General features: G+C 39.4%; 1 protein-coding gene across 2 annotated transcripts in view; it reads left to right on the forward strand.

Annotated features, from left to right (window-relative positions):
- The window catches only part of LGR4 (leucine rich repeat containing G protein-coupled receptor 4), a 71,971-nt gene extending 51,993 nt beyond the window's left edge, over positions 1 to 19,978 (forward strand). Inside the window, exons 5-18 of one of the 2 annotated variants that reach the window (XM_027663309.1) lie at positions 3,696 to 3,911; positions 4,561 to 4,632; positions 6,068 to 6,136; positions 6,720 to 6,791; positions 6,878 to 6,949; positions 7,619 to 7,687; positions 8,119 to 8,190; positions 9,312 to 9,377; positions 10,450 to 10,521; positions 11,425 to 11,496; positions 11,797 to 11,922; positions 13,308 to 13,429; positions 13,917 to 13,985; positions 16,996 to 19,978. In XM_027663309.1, the coding sequence (XP_027519110.1) occupies positions 3,696 to 3,911; positions 4,561 to 4,632; positions 6,068 to 6,136; positions 6,720 to 6,791; positions 6,878 to 6,949; positions 7,619 to 7,687; positions 8,119 to 8,190; positions 9,312 to 9,377; positions 10,450 to 10,521; positions 11,425 to 11,496; positions 11,797 to 11,922; positions 13,308 to 13,429; positions 13,917 to 13,985; positions 16,996 to 18,272 (2,446 nt within the window). In that variant the 3' untranslated portion in view covers positions 18,273 to 19,978. The remainder of the gene's footprint in view (positions 1 to 3,695; positions 3,912 to 4,560; positions 4,633 to 6,067; positions 6,137 to 6,719; positions 6,792 to 6,877; positions 6,950 to 7,618; positions 7,688 to 8,118; positions 8,191 to 9,311; positions 9,378 to 10,449; positions 10,522 to 11,424; positions 11,497 to 11,796; positions 11,923 to 13,307; positions 13,430 to 13,916; positions 13,986 to 16,995) is intronic. The other variant, XM_027663310.1, reaches the window with a different exon arrangement.
- The last annotated feature ends 365 nt before the right edge of the window (positions 19,979 to 20,343 follow it).

A 20,343-nucleotide genomic window follows, 5' to 3' on the forward strand; every position in this document is an offset into this window, starting at 1 on the left:
TCAGTGAAGCCTGGAAGACTGCAGTGGTCACAGATGAGAGCTAGCAAGGCTGCTCCTGGAAGGCCTCACAGGGGATACAGGCTGTAGGGCACTTGCCCTAAGCAGTGTGTGTGTGAATATGTGTAAAATTTCATTTACATGTGTGTGTTAGGCTTGGAACTCTTACTCATTTGAATTGAGGTAGGAGTTCGTATTAGTCCTAGTTTCCCTAAAGCAGAGATAATTGTTTGATAGACCTTTCAGTTGCTATGTCCTTGTTTTAATGATATATCAAATACTGATGTAAGAACTGCTGAATGTATAGGTTTCTGTCATCTTCCTGCTCTTTTCTTCTTGTTGAGTTGGTATTTGTGTGAGGAGGGAACCTGAAAGGTAATAAAAGTGAAGATGACAGCTCCCCAAGTGAACTCCGAAGTTACAGACTAAAATGTAAAGGTCTCTGACAAGCCACTGCCTCTAGGAAAGCTGGAATTGGAGTAGCTTTGGAAGATTAAGGAACTAAGTACATGCTGCAAGCTCTCATTTAAAGAACAGTCTTATCTTTAACACTGCAAAGGAAAAACACAGTCTTTGTACAAAGTTCAGTCCAAGCAAAGAATATTACTTGTACTTTGTTAGTTATCGTAGCTAGGGAATATACTCCCTTATCCACCTTAAAGAAAAGGTGTGGTTCTTAACTGTTAGTATTTTGTGAAAGTTGTCAAATATTTTAGGTTTGCTTTTCAGTTGTTTCACTAAATGCTTCATTATATGCATTTCACGCTAAATAGAAGCATTTCAGACGTGTTTTGTGCATTCAGCATCACGAGGATAAGTTTTGACTGTTTGGAAAAGAAAAATAGCATATTAAGCTTACACTAAGGGACATGAAGGAACACAAAAGAAATATGGGTAAGACAGAAATGGCCAAATAAGTTTAAAACTTCTCTATCACCCTCCAAGCCTCCCTGCTCAATGTCAGTGGGTGGGTGGTGGTGTTCTTTCCCCCCAGCCACATCTTCACTGCTCTGGGCAGGAGCAAACAAGCACAACGGACTGGATGGCTGTGAAGAGCCATCAGTTTAAGGTGCACTTACTTGGGTACTGGATCTGCCTGTGCTGGGCAGAGGTCTTGGCAAAGCAAACTAAGAATTCGGGGGCCAGCACCTTCTCCTTGATCCTCTTTTTTCTCCCTGGCTGAGAGCTCGACTCCCTCCTTGCAGGCACTCACCCTTCCCCTGGTTATCTTCTGCTTTAAGGGTTGGGGAGGAGGAGCAGGACTTGGGGCTTCCTTGTGTGTTTTTGTTTTCCAGAGTCTGCTAGAATAAATGGAATTTAGCAAAGAGCCAGTGGAAGTGCCAATGCACTAGACAACCAGGCACAATGATTGAGGCCTGCCTCTTGAGTGTGCTGCTTCTCTTAAAAGAACCACACCCCCCCCCCCAAAAAAAAAAACCCTCAGAACAAAACCAAAAGAAAAAGCACAATTGGGGGGGCAGGACAGGGAGAAATTAGAAGACTCGGATATGTTTATTCCACTGGGAAATAATTCTTTTGATCTTCAGGGAGCTGTATGAATTTAGGGGAGAAGAAAGACAGGTAATTTCTAGTTGCCTTTTTTTTTTTTTCTGAAGCAGAGCTGCAGGCTTTTTTCCTCTCCCCCCCTCCTTTTTTTTTTCCCTTTATTATCATCAGACTTTAATTTCTCTGATATGTTCTAGTGTCAGTACAGCCTAAGAACATTCAAACAGAATATCATACACACCTGTCAGACCATGGGGCAAATGATAAGGGGATGCCAGTTTAAGAACCATAGGAATTAGCTCTTTGATGTACAGTTTTAGAGCTAATGGCACCTCACTCATCTTAAGGGAGAGCTTTGACTACAGACAGTTTTGTAAGTTCCCACTTGTATTAGTATATTTGTTGCTTAATTTGATGTATTTTTTGACTTTCTATTAAATGGAAATTCAGCTGCTGACTTTTTTTCCCTAATAATTTGAAATATGTAAACCAAGTGCATCACAACAAACTGTTTTAAGGAAATAGATTGTGTTAATTCATGATCAAGCTTGTCTTCTGCATTAATTCTTTGTCCTGCCTGGCTTCTCCCTTTGAATTCTGCATGTCCTTAAAGTGTTGGGATCCAGAACCGCTTTCAGTACTGTGACTGTGCCTGGGGACAAGCACAGCAGTCACTTGGTCCACGCTGCCTGCCCAGAGAGGGTTGAGATGAATGGCTGGAGGCAATGACTTCTGAAACTACCAGCTAGACTTTCAAGAGAATGTCTGATCATGGCTTTAGAAACACAGTGAATGATTAATGTAACTCCAAACCTGTGCTGATTTGTATCATAGTAAGCATCAATGCTAGTGGAGGAGGGTGTATCTGTTCTGTGTGCCCAGACAGCAGCACACTGCCATGGCTGGTACAGCACTCATTTCTGAACAGTTATGCAAGGTGTCTTCTTCTGTGTTTGCAGTGAAGTCACTGTGTGTGCAGCCAAGTGGTTCAGCCTCTAGGTCAGAGGACAGTCAAGAGTTGCCTGGTGCTCTCAGCCCTATGCCTTCTCAGATCCATTACAGTCCATTTTTTTAATCTCATGGACGATCACTGCTTTATAAATGTTTTACTTCTTCCTGGGTTATCCCTTTCCTCTTCTCATTCCTGGGGCTTCCACATGCTTAAATCCAAGCCCAGGCTTTTAGTAGGGTGGTTTTCCACTTTTGTCCCAAGCACATCTGGGTACATGGCATAGCATAGACAAATCTGAATTGATCTCTGTCTGTGTCCTTTGCCCACCCTGGCTGCCAGTGGTGCTGTCCAAGCAACTGCACTGCTAGTGAAGGAAGATGGAAAAACAGATTGGTTCAGAACGTGTTGCATGAGGAAAAATCACATATCATTTTGCGTGAGAGTTTCAGTTTTCACTGCCAAAGCCTGACCGAGTTGCAGGATCAGGTTTGTCAGTTGTCATGGATCAGGATTCTGGTCTGACAGTAACACCTGTGCCTCCTGCCATGAGGGCTTCACATCTGGAGCTGAGCACATGCATTTTGGCAACCTGGCTTTCCAGGTGTGGAGTTCTTTTGTTTGATGCTTTGAAACCTGAAGCAGAGGTGAAACCCCATAGCACAGGTAAGCTGGTAACTGTAGCAGTTATGTGTGGTTTGATTTTTCTCCATGAAAGATAGGTAAGTCACCTTCCATGTGTGTCACTGTTGTGGTTTAAGAATGGTATTCTCCAATACAGTGCTCCCACTGAAACCACATCTTGCCCACTCACTCCTCCCCCTGCCCCCTTTCCCTGCAGTGGGCTGGAGAGGAGAACTGGAGCCACAAAAGGTGAAGATAACAGGTTGAGAGCAGAACAATTTACTGGAAACTACAATGAGATAATAAAACAAATGGTAACGACAACAATACTAATGACAGAGGGTACAAGAAAGAGGTGAATATTTCACATGGAAACAACAACTGCTCCCCCCCAGCACTATGTGGACCTGGCAGGGACCCCTTCTTCCCAGAAGAGTCTCCCTTCCTCCTGCCTCCAGCAAGGACATCAGGTGGTATAGAATAACCTCCAGGTTATTTCAGTAAAACCCATATAAGCTTAGGGGGGGAGAAAAAAAAAGAGTAATAGGACTTCAACTGATATTTCTGCTGATCTGCAGTTTGTGAGTTTGCTACAGGAATTCTTTCTGTTTCAATACAGGCGTTTAGATGCCAACCACATCACTGCCATACCAGAGGACAGCTTCGAGGGCCTGGTGCAGCTGCGTCACCTCTGGCTGGATGACAACAGTCTGACAGAAGTTCCCATCTACCCGCTCAGCAACCTGCCCTCTCTGCAGGCGTTAACACTGGCCCTCAACAAGATAACACACGTCCCTGACTATGCATTTACAAACCTCTCCAGTCTTGTTGTCCTGTGAGTATTTGTATTTTGTGGGTCACTTCGCTTTCCCCCCTCGGTTACAGTTTTGATTAATCTGGGTTGACACTGAAAATGGCTGTTTTGCTGCGTTTTAGCTCAGTTATCTAGAAACAGCCTGTGCTGCAAATACGAGATGATACCATGTGCACTAGAGAACCCACCCAAGGTTTGCTCAAGACTTTCTCCTAAACAGAAAGTCAAATGGGCTGTGGGTAGTGAAATTTGATTTATATATTCCTGATACCTCATTATAGGAATGAATATTTCAAACTGGTGGCTGTCAGAGAAAGCTTTCAGAGATATTAAAAGAAAAAAAAATTATGTTTTATCTGAAACGTGTTTCTGTGTAGGCTTAAAAACCTGCAAGAAATTATGTGAAAAACTAGTTTGATTTATATGTTTAAATCATATTTTTATCACACTTCTGGATAAAGAATTAAAATAGGTTGTCTTGACTGCAGGCAATCTATTCTGTTCCCATAGGAGGATGATATATTTTTGTCTGGGAGTGAAAGATATTCTTCTACATGATCTACCCCATGCACTGGTTTTTTCTAAACCATTTAACTCGAGTTCATAGAAATATCTGCTAATGTGTTAACTTATAGGAAATAATTCACTTTGTTTTGGTTTTGCTTTTTAGACATCTTCATAATAATAAAATAAAAACTATAGGAAAGCACTGTTTTGATGGATTAGACAACCTTGAAACCTTGTAAGTATGTTTCTTAAAACAATTTCTTGTTCAGTGTTTGTCTCATTCTCAGCTTAATCAAGGTTACCATACTGTTATGACAAAGGTTTTGCAAATCAGGCACTGTGCAACACATGCCACTAACACTTAGGTCCAGCTCAGGTTTTGGAACTGAAGGCTGGTATCAGTGCAGTGCTCCACCAAAACTAATTAACTCTGTTGAGAAGCAGGTAAATATTAGCCTGGGTGAAATGTCATGCTGGATGATGTGGCTCTAATGTTCTTAGCCCTGATCTAGCTGGTGTATCTTTGCATAGCACTCCACTGAGTCAGGTGGATATATCACAAGTGTTTGAGTGGCCCCAGGGGTGATAAGGGACAAATATTTGTTTCTCAGGTTTGCCGTAGGATTAAACATATTTAAGATACATTGCCAAAACTGTTGTGTGACAATAGGAGGTTTCTGAGGGGGCCCCAGTGGGCTGTTTCTCCACTGCTCCTCCTCCTCCAGAGTGCCTCATGGGCAAGGAAGGGCTTTCAGCTGCTTGGGTTACATCTCCCATTTCCCTTCAGCTCCCTCAGTGAATATCTAATAAGCAACATCTCCCTTAGCCGAGCATTTTGTTATGCTTAGGAGAACGTTAAATAAATAAAACTGAGGAAGGAGGGCAGGGGCAAGCCAGTGACAGCCTCTGTTAACATGAGGAATTTGGATGAGTCCAGAAATGCTGCTTACTCCATCTTGTCATTCTCTTGGAACCTCAGTTAACTAATGAGATTCTGTGTAAATACATGCAGCTGATGTGAGACTGAAAATGGGGTTTGCTGCTTATAGAGGAATCCCTTTTGCAGAAAAAAAGACTGTGACAAGTCCTGGCATTACTGCTAGAACAGTGACATGTTAGCTGAGAATTCAACAGATCCCTGTCACTCATGTATTGATTCGGTGTCATGAGACTTCCCTGTGCTTCTAATTTATTTTATTTGTAATTGCTTTTGCTACGAGGTTTGCTGGTACCTAATGCCTTCTTTACTGTTTGTTTTATAAAACCTGGATGAAAAGTTTTCTTAGTAAATTAATAAAGAGTAATCATTTTTATTAGGGGTTTTTTTTGTTATTTAATAATCTTTGAAATCATAGTTAATTTCCATGTAAATTCTGTTGAAGAATAATCTGTGAGGTATTGAAAAATACTGAGCTTTGCCGTAAGGAAATATTATTTGACTTAATATGAATAATCCTCTGGATAATATTAAATATCTTACCTAAGTTATTAGTTGGTTATAAAGCATGTAAAACATCAGAAGACTAAATCTAAGTTGAAGTTATTCTTTGGTCCAGTTGAAGGTGTTCTGAGAACTTTTTACTTTCATTGGACTGTCTTAAACAAAAACTGTTTTGACAATTCATGACTACTATTAAAATTTTTTAATGTTCTTGCTTTGTTTTTTCTAGGGATTTAAATTATAATAACATGGTAGAGTTCCCTGAAGCCATAAAAGCACTCCCAAGTCTAAAGGAGTTGTGAGTATTACTTATTCTCCCTTTTCACTGGTTTTCTTTCTCCTTTCCATAAATAAAAAAAGAAAAGAAATTCCTGGATTTAAGAGTGTTTGTCTCATTATTCAGCAGCCTAAGTTATGCTAAGTGAAGCTATAATTAAAGAAAAATATAATCATCATCTAGAGAGGGAATGCGTTGAAAAGTATTTTGGAGTTACATAAGCAAGCAATTTATTCAGGAGAACCATTAGCATAGATCTTAATCACAAGCTGGTTTTGGCTTCCAGTAGCAGAATTAAGTATTCATTGATCATACATGTTTTCTTTGTCCCCTCCTTAAGAGAGGAGTAAGAAAAGTGAAAGTACAGCATCATGTTTGGACAGAATAATTTCTTTCTAATGAAATATTTTCAGTTTAGCTGATGTGCAGTGGGCAGAAATCATACCTTTAAAGTTATTCCTGCAGTTTAACTTATTCCTATTTAATTGCAATCTTGGTTTTGGCAGGATTGGGAATTGAGTAGATGTGAAGAAAATAACTCTTGGTTGAATCTGCTGGCAGTGTATTTTTAAATGTTGATTTTCTTCTTTGCTGATATCTTTAGGGGATTTCACAGTAACTACATTTCCATAATTCCTGATGGTGCATTTGCAGGAAACCCCCTTCTACGAACGATGTAAGTAATTTTCGTGCATCTATTTTTAGCTGTTAGCAGACAGTGACTCTAAGAACAACCATTGAAACATGTTTTTCATTTCCCAGACATTTGTATGATAATCCTTTGTCTTTTGTGGGGAACTCAGCATTTCAGAATCTGTCAGATCTGCATTCCCTGTAAGTACTCTCTTGACAATACAGTACAATGAATGGGTATGAAATATGGTGGCTAAGAACTCAAAATAAATAAATAAATTTTCTGACTCTCTCTTACCTTATAATTTTCTTGCAGTAAGTTTTAACAAAATTGTTATTGTTGGGAATACCAGTTTCTTCAGAAGCTCTAGTAAATTTGCTCTACAAACTTTTTTTTTATTACCTTTCATAAGACACATAACCCCAGGCTAAATGCTCAAGTTCTTACTTAAACAAACTGCAATATGTCCTCAGTGTTTTTTTTGAGCGGGGATGTACATTGTGAGAATGTTTTGCAGGTTAGTGCATGCATGCCCTCAAAAGTTATCAGTTCTGGGGGTGACAAATAAGCAAAATGGAGTGTAACTTTGAACTAGAAACTATACTTTTCATAAGTGTATTGATATCACTCTTTCCAGTTTGATGAATTCCAGTTGTTTGCTCATGGAGGAGTCATTCATCAAGCAAAGAAGTATAAAAAGCAGTGAAAAGACCATCTTTCACACACTATTCAAGTGTAAAATTTAAATTAAAAACAATGAGAATGTTAGAATGTCTCCTTAGTGCAAATATCTACCTGATAATAAGATTGAATGTCACAACTCAGTTTTGTAACAGTTTACAACTAATTTCCATGGGGATTTTTTTTAGGGTCATTCGGGGTGCCAGCATGGTGCAGTGGTTTCCTAATTTGACAGGAACCGTGAACCTGGAGAGCTTGTAAGTATCTTCTACAAAAATAAAATTTCAGTAATTTCTTGGGTTTGCTTCTTGCGAAGTAATTGAAATACAATAAGTGGATCTGGAGAACAAATGCATATATTTTTCTTCCTGTCAATAGATGTAATGATACAGCTTTTCTTACTGTGATACCTGGGTGCCTCTTGACATTTTTTTTTTAGTAGGATAAGCTGATAAAAGCCTATGTAAAGGCCATTGGTACTAAACCCCTCTCACAGAACTGAAAAACAGAAAAGTTGTCCTCTTCCAAAAAAAACAACAAAGAAAAAATTTGGTGGGTGAATCTAGCACCCTGATAGCTGAGACTCCATCCTTATTTTGCTCTTATATATGCTTGTTATGCCATCTGCAATCAACAATACAGGCATTTAGATATGTGGCTTTGTTGCTGGTTTTTTTTTTTCCCACAGAACTCTAACAGGGACCAAGATAGACAGTATTCCTGTTAATTTATGCCAGGAGCAGAAGGTCCTTCGAACTTTGTAAGTAGACATATTGTGCCTCTCTTTTTATCTGCATCAGAATGCTTTGAAAGAAACTTCAATCTAATTTAGAGCAAAAGTATTGCTTTGAATTGCTCATCCTAGTAGTTCTGTCAAAGCTGGAAATTTTGGTTTCTTGGTTCTTCATATCAAGACGTTTGGCAGAGTTGATGTAATGCCTTACATTCCCTAAACAGAGTCCCCTTTGTAGGGATGCACTATATTTCTTTCATATGTTATAAGAGATATGTAAGATGGTGCTGCAGAGAACAGTCTTTGCATGTTCAGATTCACTCTGCCACCATTCATCCTTAACATAACATCTACATTCAGAGGTTAAGGAAGAGTTTAGTTACAGTGCTTTGACTTTTCGTGTCCAGGAACATGGGACAGAGTATCAGGACCCAAGAGAAATGGAGATGAGGATTAGGAAGAAGGTAGCAATACAAAGCTCAAACAGAAAAAGCAGTAAGGATGTGTTAAAATTAATGCAAAAACCCCCAAACTGGTTATTGAAACCATCAGGACAGTAGGGATAAACCATGTTTGTGAAGGATACACGCAGGAAAATGTGGAACAAAAGCAAATCCTGAAAAAGGGAGGAGAAAAAATACACTCTGTTTTATATAAGAAAAAACAGGAAGAAGGAATGATAGGGTGGGATTTATTTTCAAACAGCAGTTTATCTTTTGAATAGAAATTTCAAGATTATTAGCTTGTTCTAGTTTGGGTGGTTTTTTTTTTTCCTGCATAGTTTCAGAGAACATTCTGAGCTTTCCTAGCTCTGCTTAAGGAGGTACCAGCACACTACATCAAAACTGGCACCAAATTTCTGCATTACATACAATTTATCCAGTTTATTCTGAAAAAAGCAGGTTATCAATAAGCTTTTTTATATTACAACTCTCAAAATTCAGGGAACTTGTACACTATGTTTTTAGAGTATGCGTATACCCAGATATACACTTGGAGTTCCCTCTATGATTTTCTCTAAACTGCCCTTAGTTTTTCCACAGAATGGTACTAACAGGAAGATTTTTCTGTCAGTCTATTTAACAGTTACCAGTGATGGGATGTTTCAAGTAGAACTAAGCATCTTTCTCCTATTTTCTATTTTGAAGGGACTTGTCTTATAACAATATAAAGGACCTCCCAAGTTTTAAGGGCTGCCACTCCTTGGAAGAAATGTAAGTAGAAATAAGTGTTGTTTACCTTTATTAACTCCTTAGTATGCTGAGTCCACGTCCCTAGAAACTTTTTTGCTTCATGTTTGATTGTAAGTTTCTAAAATTAAGGACAGAGAGAGAGATGACCACCTTCTGTGAGGAGTGGAGTGTGCTGGACAGAGAATTCAACCACATGTGTTTTCCTCAACTGGCTAATGTTTAGTTATCCCTGTGGCACAAAAGAAATGAAAGACACACCTCAGTCCCACGTTTCATGGCAGTACTGCTATGCACATAAATGGAATGAGCATTTATGTCTTTTCCTTCCTGCCTGTTATCCCTTCCACTCTTTGGTTCCCTCCAGCCATCAGCATGTGCTTGTGTAAAATGAGTTTTTTCCCCAGTCCCTGAAAGACACATTTAAAGCCCATCTTTGTTTTTCCTTATTACATTGCTTTAAATCTACTTAAGCTTAATTGCCAGACCCTAAGCAGTTTTTCCACTTGTGTATGTTCTTACTTCTCCTTCTACCTCTCAAGTTTCTATCCCCTTAATCAGAGTGGGGCTAGCAGGCCTATGGACCTTTGTTATACTCATGACATCTCCAGGCTCATACCCATTGTTCATTGTAAAGGGAGCTAGTGAACTGGAATTAAAATTTTCCCACTAGCTCTTGAGGCATTTGTCAATATTTTCCTTTCATAAATCTGCATTTTGGAAAACGGAAGTGTACCTGTGGTTAAAATATGCCTAAAGACTTCCTGCAGAATGGAGTACAGTTGTTTTAAATCTTAGTGTGACTCTTCAACATTCACAGGGTTATTTTTAGCTTGAAAGTAATTCAGTCCACACTTAACAGTCTTTTCTAAATTAAATGAGTTGTGCATTGGACAGAGGTGCCACAAAAGTTCTTCATGGTTGTATTAATGTAGCTAATACAAAACAGTTAAACAGTCTGCCCACCGGGGGAAATGAGAAAAATCCTGCCATTGATAAGGCTAAATGCATGTATTAGCAGGTACCAAGCTCTCCCTTGGTTTGAAGTCAGCCCAGTTTGCTAATAAAGTTCTGTTTCTGCTTCTTCCCTTTGCAGTTCCTTACAACATAATCAAATACATGAAATTGCAGAGGACACCTTTCAAGGACTGTCCTCCCTTCGTATCCTGTAAGTGTTCATAGCTACAGTGCTGAGTAAAACAAGATCATGTTTTTGATTCCCATGTAAACTGATGTCAGGGTTTGGTGCTATAAATTTGATTGATGGCAAAAGGCCAGGTGCGCTGGATCCTAAGATAAAGTAAACCAAGTACAAGAGATACTAGCAGCAGCCAGTTTCAGCCCCGTCCATTCTACTCTCTATTTTTTTCTAGCCTATAAAGATATTTTTATATATATGGAGACTGAAAATGAGATCTTTTTTCCCAGTGCTCCACTATTTTGCATTATAACCATATTATTCCATTATGTAGTATTTATTGGAGAGATCCTATCTGTTTTCCTCAGGAGGAGCAGATCAGTAAACAAAATTATCCTCTCCCTTTACATCTCTAGGTTTATGAAGATTATATGTGAAACATTTTAAATTATCAGGAAAAAAATCCACAGATTGACAGGTATTTTAAATAGAATAAGTCATGGTGGCCCAGCAGAAGCTGGAGCTGGATTTTGACATCCAAAAATGCAGCTGCTCTTCTGCCTGTTCTTTTGTTGTCTTCCCCCACCTCTGCCAGTGTGCCCTGCTAGAGGTGCAATTGTCACCAAAGTGGTTGTCCTGGCACCTTCGTGCTGGGAATAGGTGGTGCCAGAGCTGGCCTCTGCCTTGGGAGCACAGGCTGTGCTCCTGGCAGCAGAAAGGAAGGGAAAGGGAGCAGGAGTGGGAGATGGATTCAACTGTGGGGATGAGGTAAAGCAGGATACAGCTGCCTTACCAAGGGATTTGGCTGCTACTGCACCTGGCTGACTGGGAAGAGAGGGGAAATGATCTTAGCTTTTTTTTTTTCTTAGTACAGTGACTGTTACAAAGATTTGGTGAAACTGCTAAAATAATCTCCTTTGACATTCATTGCAGGGACCTCAGTAGAAATCGGATTCGTCAGATCCACAAAGAAGCTTTTATCTCTGTTGGAGCTCTTGTTAACCTGTAAGTAGGCTATTTGTGCAGTCACCTCCTCTCCCTATTATAAAACTTCTGAGATAGTGAACATTTTTAGCTTAAAACTGATATATGCCCATCATTTAATATCTGTAAATCAGGAAGCCTCTTGGTAGCTGAACATATGCAGGGCACACTTTCTTTAGAGTGCCTGCTGCACTGACAGGTATATGCCAGACCACAGCCTTCTGTGAGACTTTAAAAGTCCTTCCTGCTTCAATGAAGTGTATGCTATAGGATCTTCAAACTTACTTTGTTTGTAACACTGTCTTAATATTCACATTCCAGAGACCTAAGTTTCAACGAACTCACTTCAGTTCCAACTGAAGGACTGAGTGGGCTGAACCAACTTAAACTCACGGGCAATTCTGAGCTGAAAGAAGCTTTGGCAGCAAAGAACTTCGCAAAGCTCCGGTATGTTGGTAAATAACACCACAGAGTGCCTCCTTTGTTCTCACAGCAACAAGCAATGGGGCAATAAATGAAGCCAGTTTAGACAGTCCTCATGACACATGATCAGGCCCTTTGCTGAGTCCTGTAGTGCCTCAGTGTTGGTATATATAAATGGGCATCTGACTCTTCTGGTGTAAGAAACCATTTACAGACAATTTTCTCGGTATCTTTTCTGTTTTTCCTCCACCACTTTCCAGGCAATCACCATCTCACTTGGGAGGAGTGGTTTAGGTGGATTTCCATTTGTTATTGAACTGAGCACATCTGTCTTTTACTGTGGAAAATGGGAGCAGATGCACAGGTGTCTCATTCCATAATCACCGTGCTTTATACATATGCTGTTTGTTCTTGGAGGCAAATGATAAGAGTAACAATAATCACTCAAATGGAAACTTGTGACTGATTTCTGTGGGAGATGGATCAGACAGGGATGAACTGCTTTCCATTTTCAAAGATCTTTCTGCACATTAAGAAAAAGCAGTTATAAATTATTTCCCACACTGTCCAATGGAAAAAGTGGAGATGAAGCTACTGTTAATTTGTCTAAGGCCAGCAAAAGAATCCATGTCACTTTTAGAATCAAGCTTGAGCAGTACTGTGGAAACAGCAGATTGTTTTTCAGGTTTTGATCTGTGTTTGAGAATTCATGCTTTCTGGGATTCTTTAGACTGACATCCCTCCTAAATATTTGCAAGAAGAGAATTCAGGAACAATACTGCAGATAGTTGATATTGTAGTCTTGAGTCAGAAAAATTAGCTTCTGGTCTGCTATTACTTCATTGCTTATGTGGGTTATGTTGGTTTTTTAGAACTCTGTGTGAAGGTATACTTCTCTGCCAGAATAATAGTATGTACCATTTCTGCCAAACATGTGGAAAAAAAATTAGAAATCTTATTTTGGTACCACAAACGAAGAGTGAGAAGGAAAGAGGCAACTTAAAAGCTTGTAGTCATCTGGGAATTAACTTTCTTACAAAACAGTTACTCTTTAATTAGCGTGCTTAATTAGTTTTCAGTTTCATTTGTACAGCAACGCCACAAACCCTGATCAGAATTTGGTTTGTATACAGAATAGAATGGATAGTAGAGAGCTAAACATAAACATTTTCCTTGTGCTTCTCACAGCAGGCAAGACTTGTATATATCACCTGTCCTTTATCTCAGTGCAAGAGTTTGTCAGAAGTGGTTATGTCTGCTCCAAATTGAAGTAGTTTTTTATTGGCAAATGCAAAAAAAGAAGCTTTAAGTTTAGCACTGAAGTGTGCTATCTAAATATTTTTAATAGATAGTAATCTTAACTTTGGTTACAATGCTTACCAGTCTTCCTTATTCTGCCTGTATTTCAGGTCACTCTCTGTACCATATGCTTACCAGTGCTGTGCATTTTGGGGTTGTGATTCTTATTTAAACTCTAATGCTGAAGATTCCAGTCACCAAGATCAAGGTGCCTTGATGGATCGTGAGAAGGGTAAATGTTTCATTGTACTTAACCAGCAGTATTGTTTTGTGCTGGACTCAAATAACAGCGTATGTTGTCTTTGAATAAGGGAGTATGAAAAATGTAAATCTTTATAGGGCTACAAAAGCTGAAAGTGCTTAGCAATTGCTAACAAATCAGCAGTACCTTGTTCCTTCTAAATATGTGAAAGGTATTTGTCAGGCGCTGTAAGACTTGCCTGTATGGGGAAAAAAAATCAACTTAAAAAAAAAAATTCAAACTGCAAGCATTGTGAGTACCTGGGTCAGGCAGGAGTAACTCAAACTGCTGCAGCCATTTCTGCACTGAGCTTTTGACCTTATGTGGCAAACCAGAGCAACTCCACTTTGTTGAAGGTTGGAGTGCTGGTGAACTGTTAGGTGTTTGATCCCTCAAAAGACTACTCCCATCCTAGGCAGCTTCACTGCATTTCACTTTTATTTTCTTTCTATGACTAATGTGTTTTTCACTTTTACAGCTGATGTTCTGAGAAATGAGGAAAATGAGGAACTGGGACAGACTATTATTCACTGTACACCAGCAACAGGTAAATCCTGTAATGTGCTTTAGCCACACTGTGAACTTCAGGCATGGTGTTACGCAAAGAGCTGGCTGCAGAGTTACATGTTTTATTCCTGGTAATCATTCTGTACACAGGAGATTAATTTATACAATGCTATGGGTGAAACATCACTTGATGTCAGTTTTGGATGAGCAGTCACAAAGATTTGACCGAGCTTTAGACACGTAGCACTTTATTGGATAACTATGCTAGGAAAAATACTGGAGTTTCTTTCCATAAGCAGACCAATCAAGATTGTAATACTTATATTTGGAGTCTGCTGTATTTAATCCACCATGCCCCCTAATTCTACTTTATTTTTGCCAAGGAGATATCTGTGGAGCAGACTGTATGAATGCTCACCTGTTTCAGTGGCAGTTCAGCCCATGCTCTAAAAGCTTGACTCAGACTGCTGTCACTGGTGGCTTTAACAAAGCTTGATGTCTTTGCAGGAGAGTGGATGGGGAACACTCACCTGATCTGTTCCCCAGCCCTGCTGTAGCTGCATTAAGTGAGAGCAGAGGGCTGTTACAAGTAGCTGGAGTAGGCAGTAGCATCTTAAACTGCTAGAGACACTTGTGCAATGAACAGTCTTACTGGCATACCAGAACTACCAATTCAGGCTTGAACGGTCCATGAGTGTTGAAAGTCTTTGATTTTGCAATGAATATTTCCATTCCAGGCAGCTTTTTTTCTGCCCTTCTGCTTCTCTTTCTCAAACTGCAAATTTCCATACATAGTTCCACTCAGCTCCTGAAAGCAATTACGGTGATGCTTCCTACTTCCTTGCCTTTGCCACAGCCTCTCCAGAGGATTCCTTCCATACATCTTCTATGCTCCTGTTTGCATAAAAAGGAACACATAGATGGCGGAAACAGTATGCTTCCAGTAAAGTTACTTCTGGATGAGCAGGAGTTATCCAAGTCTTATTTCATTCTTTTCTCCTAACTTGTATTTTACATTATGAAAATCTGTTCATTCTCCATCTTTTGGGCTAGCTCTAGCTTTAGTATCCAGCATATCACAAGGATTTCTTGATCACATCCAGAAAGAACTGTGGTCAGACAGTCAAATATATTATTAATGTAATTGTACATAATCTGAGAGTTAATTTGTTAATGCTGCTTATTTGCTTTTGATCTCCTGTTCACAGAGTGAGAATTCAGATGGTGTGTTACATGGGTTAAATCTTTGAAGTCTTCAGTTCTTTCTTTTTGCCCATGCCAGAAATGCTGTAGTAGATCTAAAAGGAATGAAGAGCTTGTTTTACAAGTTCAAAATCTGCCTTGTTTTTCACCAGTCCCTCCCATACTAACAAGTTTCTGTGCCATGTTGTCATCTGGTCATAAGTAAAACTCTCCACCCACCATATAGGTTCTGAATCACTGCTCAACTCGTAGATCCACCTTTCACTTTGCCTAATGGCAGGAATGGATTGCTGAACAGTGGTGTTCAAGTAGCTCAGGTTCTCTGAAAGACGTGAAACTCATCCTTCTGAGCATGAATTTTTCCCCTCCTCCCACATGGGCTGGAAATATCAGTGAGAGAGGAGGGTAGCTTTTAACTCTAAGGATAGCAAGACTTAGATAGGAAAGGGTGGTGGGTTTTGTTTGTCTAAAGTATAGCTACTAGAAAAATGGCTTCAAATTGATTTTTGTAAGCACAGAATTGACATTTTTAAATTTCCTAAGTGGGAAGTTGTTTTTATTTTTATGTAGATCAGCTTAGCAGGTATTGTTGTGTCATGTGATGAATGTACTGTAAAACTGATTATTCTGGCATGGATGCCTTACTTGGGAATACCTGCCTAAAAGGGATATTACTGCTGATTTTACTGGTCTGTTAATCCAGTGAGCACCATTATTTCATGCCCATAAATGAAGCTCGCTCATTTAAACGAACAAAATATTAATTTTTGTCTTGTCAGTTCATTAATTGCAGGAAGTTGTGTTAGGCCTTGGGAGATCCTTGCACTGACATTTAGTCGTTCTGTGCAGTTGTGTTTTAGCCCGTGTTAGGGATGGGTTGTCCTTATCTCTCCCCTGCCAAAAGGGAAGGCATGTGCTGTGCAGAGCCAGGGTCACAGGCTGAGTGTGGCTCAGAAGCTCCAGCCTTTGCACAGTTTGGCATTTTCCTTCAGCTCCTTGACTGCAGGGAGGGATCCCGAGCTGTTGTGCCTTGGACAGTTAGCGGTGCCTAATGGGGATATAGGAGAGGTTCAGCTTTTCTAACTGTTACTTAAAATCAGTAGGACTTCCCTATGGAATAAATAGCAATTAGAAGGGTAAGCAATAGTAGTGACCTTTCTTCCTTGCTTTGCCTCCTATTATTTTGCTTGCTGGGCTTTTTTTACTGTTTAAGCATTTTTAAGTGGCGAAAGAAGAAGAAAAAAAAATGATTTTCCCATATGGCTTTCCAAGCTCACAGTGTGTTTCAGTGACAAGGATGGAGGACAGGGCTTGTGGTAAATTCCTGTCCTTATTGAAGCTGATTAAATTGAATTTGTCAGCTGTTTTACAGATGTTTGCTTGTGACCAGAAGTTACTCTAGAAGGCATGTTTGTGAATCATTTTTTGAGAGAACACGTTCCTTCTAAAAAATTCCTTCCCCTTACAAGTGGGTTGTGAACATTTGCTTTCGCATTTTTTGCCAATCTTTTTTTATGATGTATAAAATCTCAATAAAATAAAGTATTTGGGTGGCACTAATAAAAGCTATTTTGAGTAGCTAAAAGTAATTAAGTTTGTTTAGCTAGCTTGTTTGTACAAAGTGTTCTCAAGTGACCATTCACTGTGGTAATTATTATTTCAGGCATAATTAATTAGTAAATAGCTTCAGCAGAATAGTTTACTTTCAACTGACCTATTTAGCAGTTCAGCTGTGTACTTCATTAATTAATGAGTACTCTTGTAATACCTTTTCAAAATCTTGCTTGTTAAGGCAGAATTTTTTCCTAAATTGGTTGTCCTTCTCTTTGTTTTTTGTTTTCTTCTAGGTGCCTTTAAGCCTTGTGAATATTTATTGGGCAGCTGGATGATTCGACTTACTGTCTGGTTTATTTTTTTGGTTGCTTTGTTCTTCAACCTGCTTGTCATGTTAACAATATTTGCATCCTGTACTACATTGCCATCTTCCAAACTGTTTATAAGCCTGATTTCTGTCTCTAACTTATTTATGGGAGTCTATACTGGTATTTTAACTTTCTTGGATGCTGTCTCTTGGGGAAGATTTGCTGAATTTGGCATATGGTGGGAGACTGGCAGTGGTTGCAGAGTTGCTGGGTTTCTTGCAGTCTTTTCGTCAGAAAGTGCCATTTTTTTCCTGATGCTGGCAGCTGTTGAACGGAGCTTCTCTGCGAAGGAGTTCATTAAAAAGGGGAAAAGCAATCGCCAAAAACAGTTTCAAATTGCAGCAGTTTTTGCTTTCCTGTGTGCCGTGGTAGCGGGATGCTTACCACTTTTTTATAAAGCTGAGTACTCGGCATCCCCCCTTTGCTTGCCCTTCCCCACTGGAGAAACGCCTTCACTTGGTTTCACAGTAACTTTAGTGCTCCTGAATTCGTTGGCGTTTTTGCTGATGGCTGTTATCTACACTAAACTGTATTGCAACCTGGAAAAAGAGGATCTCTCCGAAAACTCCCAGTCCAGCACGATTAAGCATGTTGCTTGGCTAATCTTCACGAACTGCATCTTTTTCTGCCCTGTTGCGTTTTTCTCCTTCGCACCGTTGATCACTGCGATTTCTATCAGCCCCGAAATCATGAAGTCTGTTACTTTGATATTTTTCCCGCTGCCTGCTTGCCTGAACCCGGTCCTGTATGTATTCTTCAACCCAAAGTTCAAAGAAGACTGGAAGATGCTCAGGCGCCACCTGACCAGGAAGAACGGCGCGGTAGCGATCGCCGTCAACGCTCAAGGGGGCTGCCCCACGCAGGATTTCTACTACGACTGCGGCGTTTACTCCCACCTGCAGGGTAACATCGCCGTGTGCGAGTGCTGCGAGTCGCTCCTTCTATCCAAGCCCGTGCCCTGTAAACATTTAATAAAGTCTCAGAGCTGCCCCACGCTGGCAGTGGTGCCTTGCCAAAGGCCGGATGGCTACTGGTCGGACTGCGGCACCCAGTCGGCCCACTCCGACTACGCGGACGAGGACGACTCCTTCGTGTCGGACAGCTCGGACCAAGTGCAGGCCTGTGGCCGCGCGTGTTTCTACCAAAGCCGAGGGTTCCCTTTGGTTCGTTACGCCTACAACATACCAAGAATTAAAGACTGAAAAGGCCTTCTGCCACCAGCTGTTCCAATAAAGAGGTATAATGCTTTGCAGACTGTTGCCTGTTTTGACCTTTCGAGCAGGAAGCACTTTTGTAATCGTTGTTTAGTGTCGTTTGTAAAGAAGGGAAGCGGGCAGCAACTTCTTGAGCCATACATTTAAAAAAAAATTTTAAACAAATAAATCAGTTTCCCTGACTGTAAATAATTGGTAAACCAAATTTGTTACCTGATATTTTTACTCTTTCCACGCAATAGTGGTTTCTTTTATACGGTTTTTACATGCTAATGGTGTGTTTCCACATTGTGCTCCAGTTGTACTTTGCTTCTGCTGTTGGCGAGGTAAGTTCTGTTGATTTCCCTCCCACCCTCCCCCGCCAAAGCACAATATAAAGGACAGCTGTTTGATATTATAGAAATTATTTTTAAATGTAACTTTTCTATAATTAAGCAAAAAAAAAATCTCTTGCTAGCTTTGTATAGTGTATTCAGCATTGAATCTCAGGATGAATTTTATTGCAGGGCCAAAAAAGGGATTAATTCTCCCATACGTAACTGTGACAGCAATATAGGAATACTATGTTTGTTTTGTATTTTAAGCCAATATTCAATTAAAAGAAAAAAGGGTTTGTTGCAGTAAAGCACTTGTAATCCACAATATTCTATAGATTAGGGGAATAAGAATATGAGGTTGTCAGGAATAGTAGAGTTTAACATGTTTTTCCAGTGATGATGCATTACTTCAGGTGAACCACAGCAAGTTTCTTCAGTATTATGCAGTCAAGTCATACCATTGGAAGGAATGTTGATGTATCAGGGGGTGTTAGCAGTGCTGTCAGTGTACACAGCTCATGTCTTTGCAGAAAGACTGACTAATGCTCTGCAGCCTATTGAATGTTACAGCACTCCAGTGATACTTATGGATAGACTGAACAAATGGAGGGAAAATGCAAAGCAATTTGGCAATGAAGAAAAGCATTTTTCCAATTATTTTACTGAGAGTGAAGTAGACTCTGTGAGGTCACTGATTTTCACATAAATCAGTGCAATCTTTTTAAACTGTTAAAGTCCTGAGACCCTAATGATTTAAGTACAATCAGTGATCCATTTTTTCTATATTTAGTTTGAAATCTGATGGATATAAAGTTATGAATGCATGATTAAGTATTTATGTATGTTTCTTGAACAATACACTAAATCAAGAGCAAATCCACTGCCGTCCCAGTCACTCTGGAGACATTCTCATTAAGAATTAAAGCTAGATTGCTGTTTTGAGAATTAAACTGTACATACTGTTCATACAATGAATTTTTATCTTTGTATTGTAAGTTATTTGATAGAACCCATGATGGAAAATGTGGCTTCAGTTCATTTTGTTAATTAAAGCTACCTCCTAAACAATAGTGGCTGCCAGTAGCAGAGTGTTTAAAATGTGGTTTATATACTTTTTGCATTGTAAATAGATGTGGTTGTATATTGTCACTGTAATAAAAACAGAATCCTTGTATATCAAAATCATGTAGTTTGTACAAAGTATGGGAGGATTATTTACTGTATGCTGTTAATTTTGTAAGCCAAAATATTCACGTGTAAAAAGGGAAGAAAACCAACCCAGAGTTGTTAATTCTTATATTTACACTCATGAATATTACATCTGCAATTAGCATGGAATGTTACACTGAAAGCAAATAAAGGGTACATGAATACTGATTGTTATTTATCTCTGTTTTTCAAACGTTAAGGCTGAAAATGGTGCACTTGTAGAATTATTGAGCATAAATAATGTGTCATCTGGTCTCGGCTGCATGTGGTGAGTTCAGGAAAGAACTGCCAGAAAATTAAGAAAGTTGCCAATTTACATGGGGATTTATGATCTCTGACTAATGCTGTCTTGGCACTCAAAAGATTAAAACCTTCAGTGAGGTGTTTGCCCTCTTACAAAGCAATCTCTTGATTAAAGATGTTATGTATTGTGTTTGAGTTAAAATGATTTTTGTATGGCTTGGATAATCATACAGATTATAATTCTCATATTGGTACTTTTTTTTATGTTTGAGATTTGGTTGGTTTTTTTT

Source organism: Corapipo altera, unplaced genomic scaffold (genome assembly GCF_003945725.1).
Source record: "Corapipo altera isolate COAL_440 unplaced genomic scaffold, ASM394572v1 100, whole genome shotgun sequence".
Taxonomy (NCBI): Eukaryota; Metazoa; Chordata; class Aves; order Passeriformes; family Pipridae; genus Corapipo; species Corapipo altera.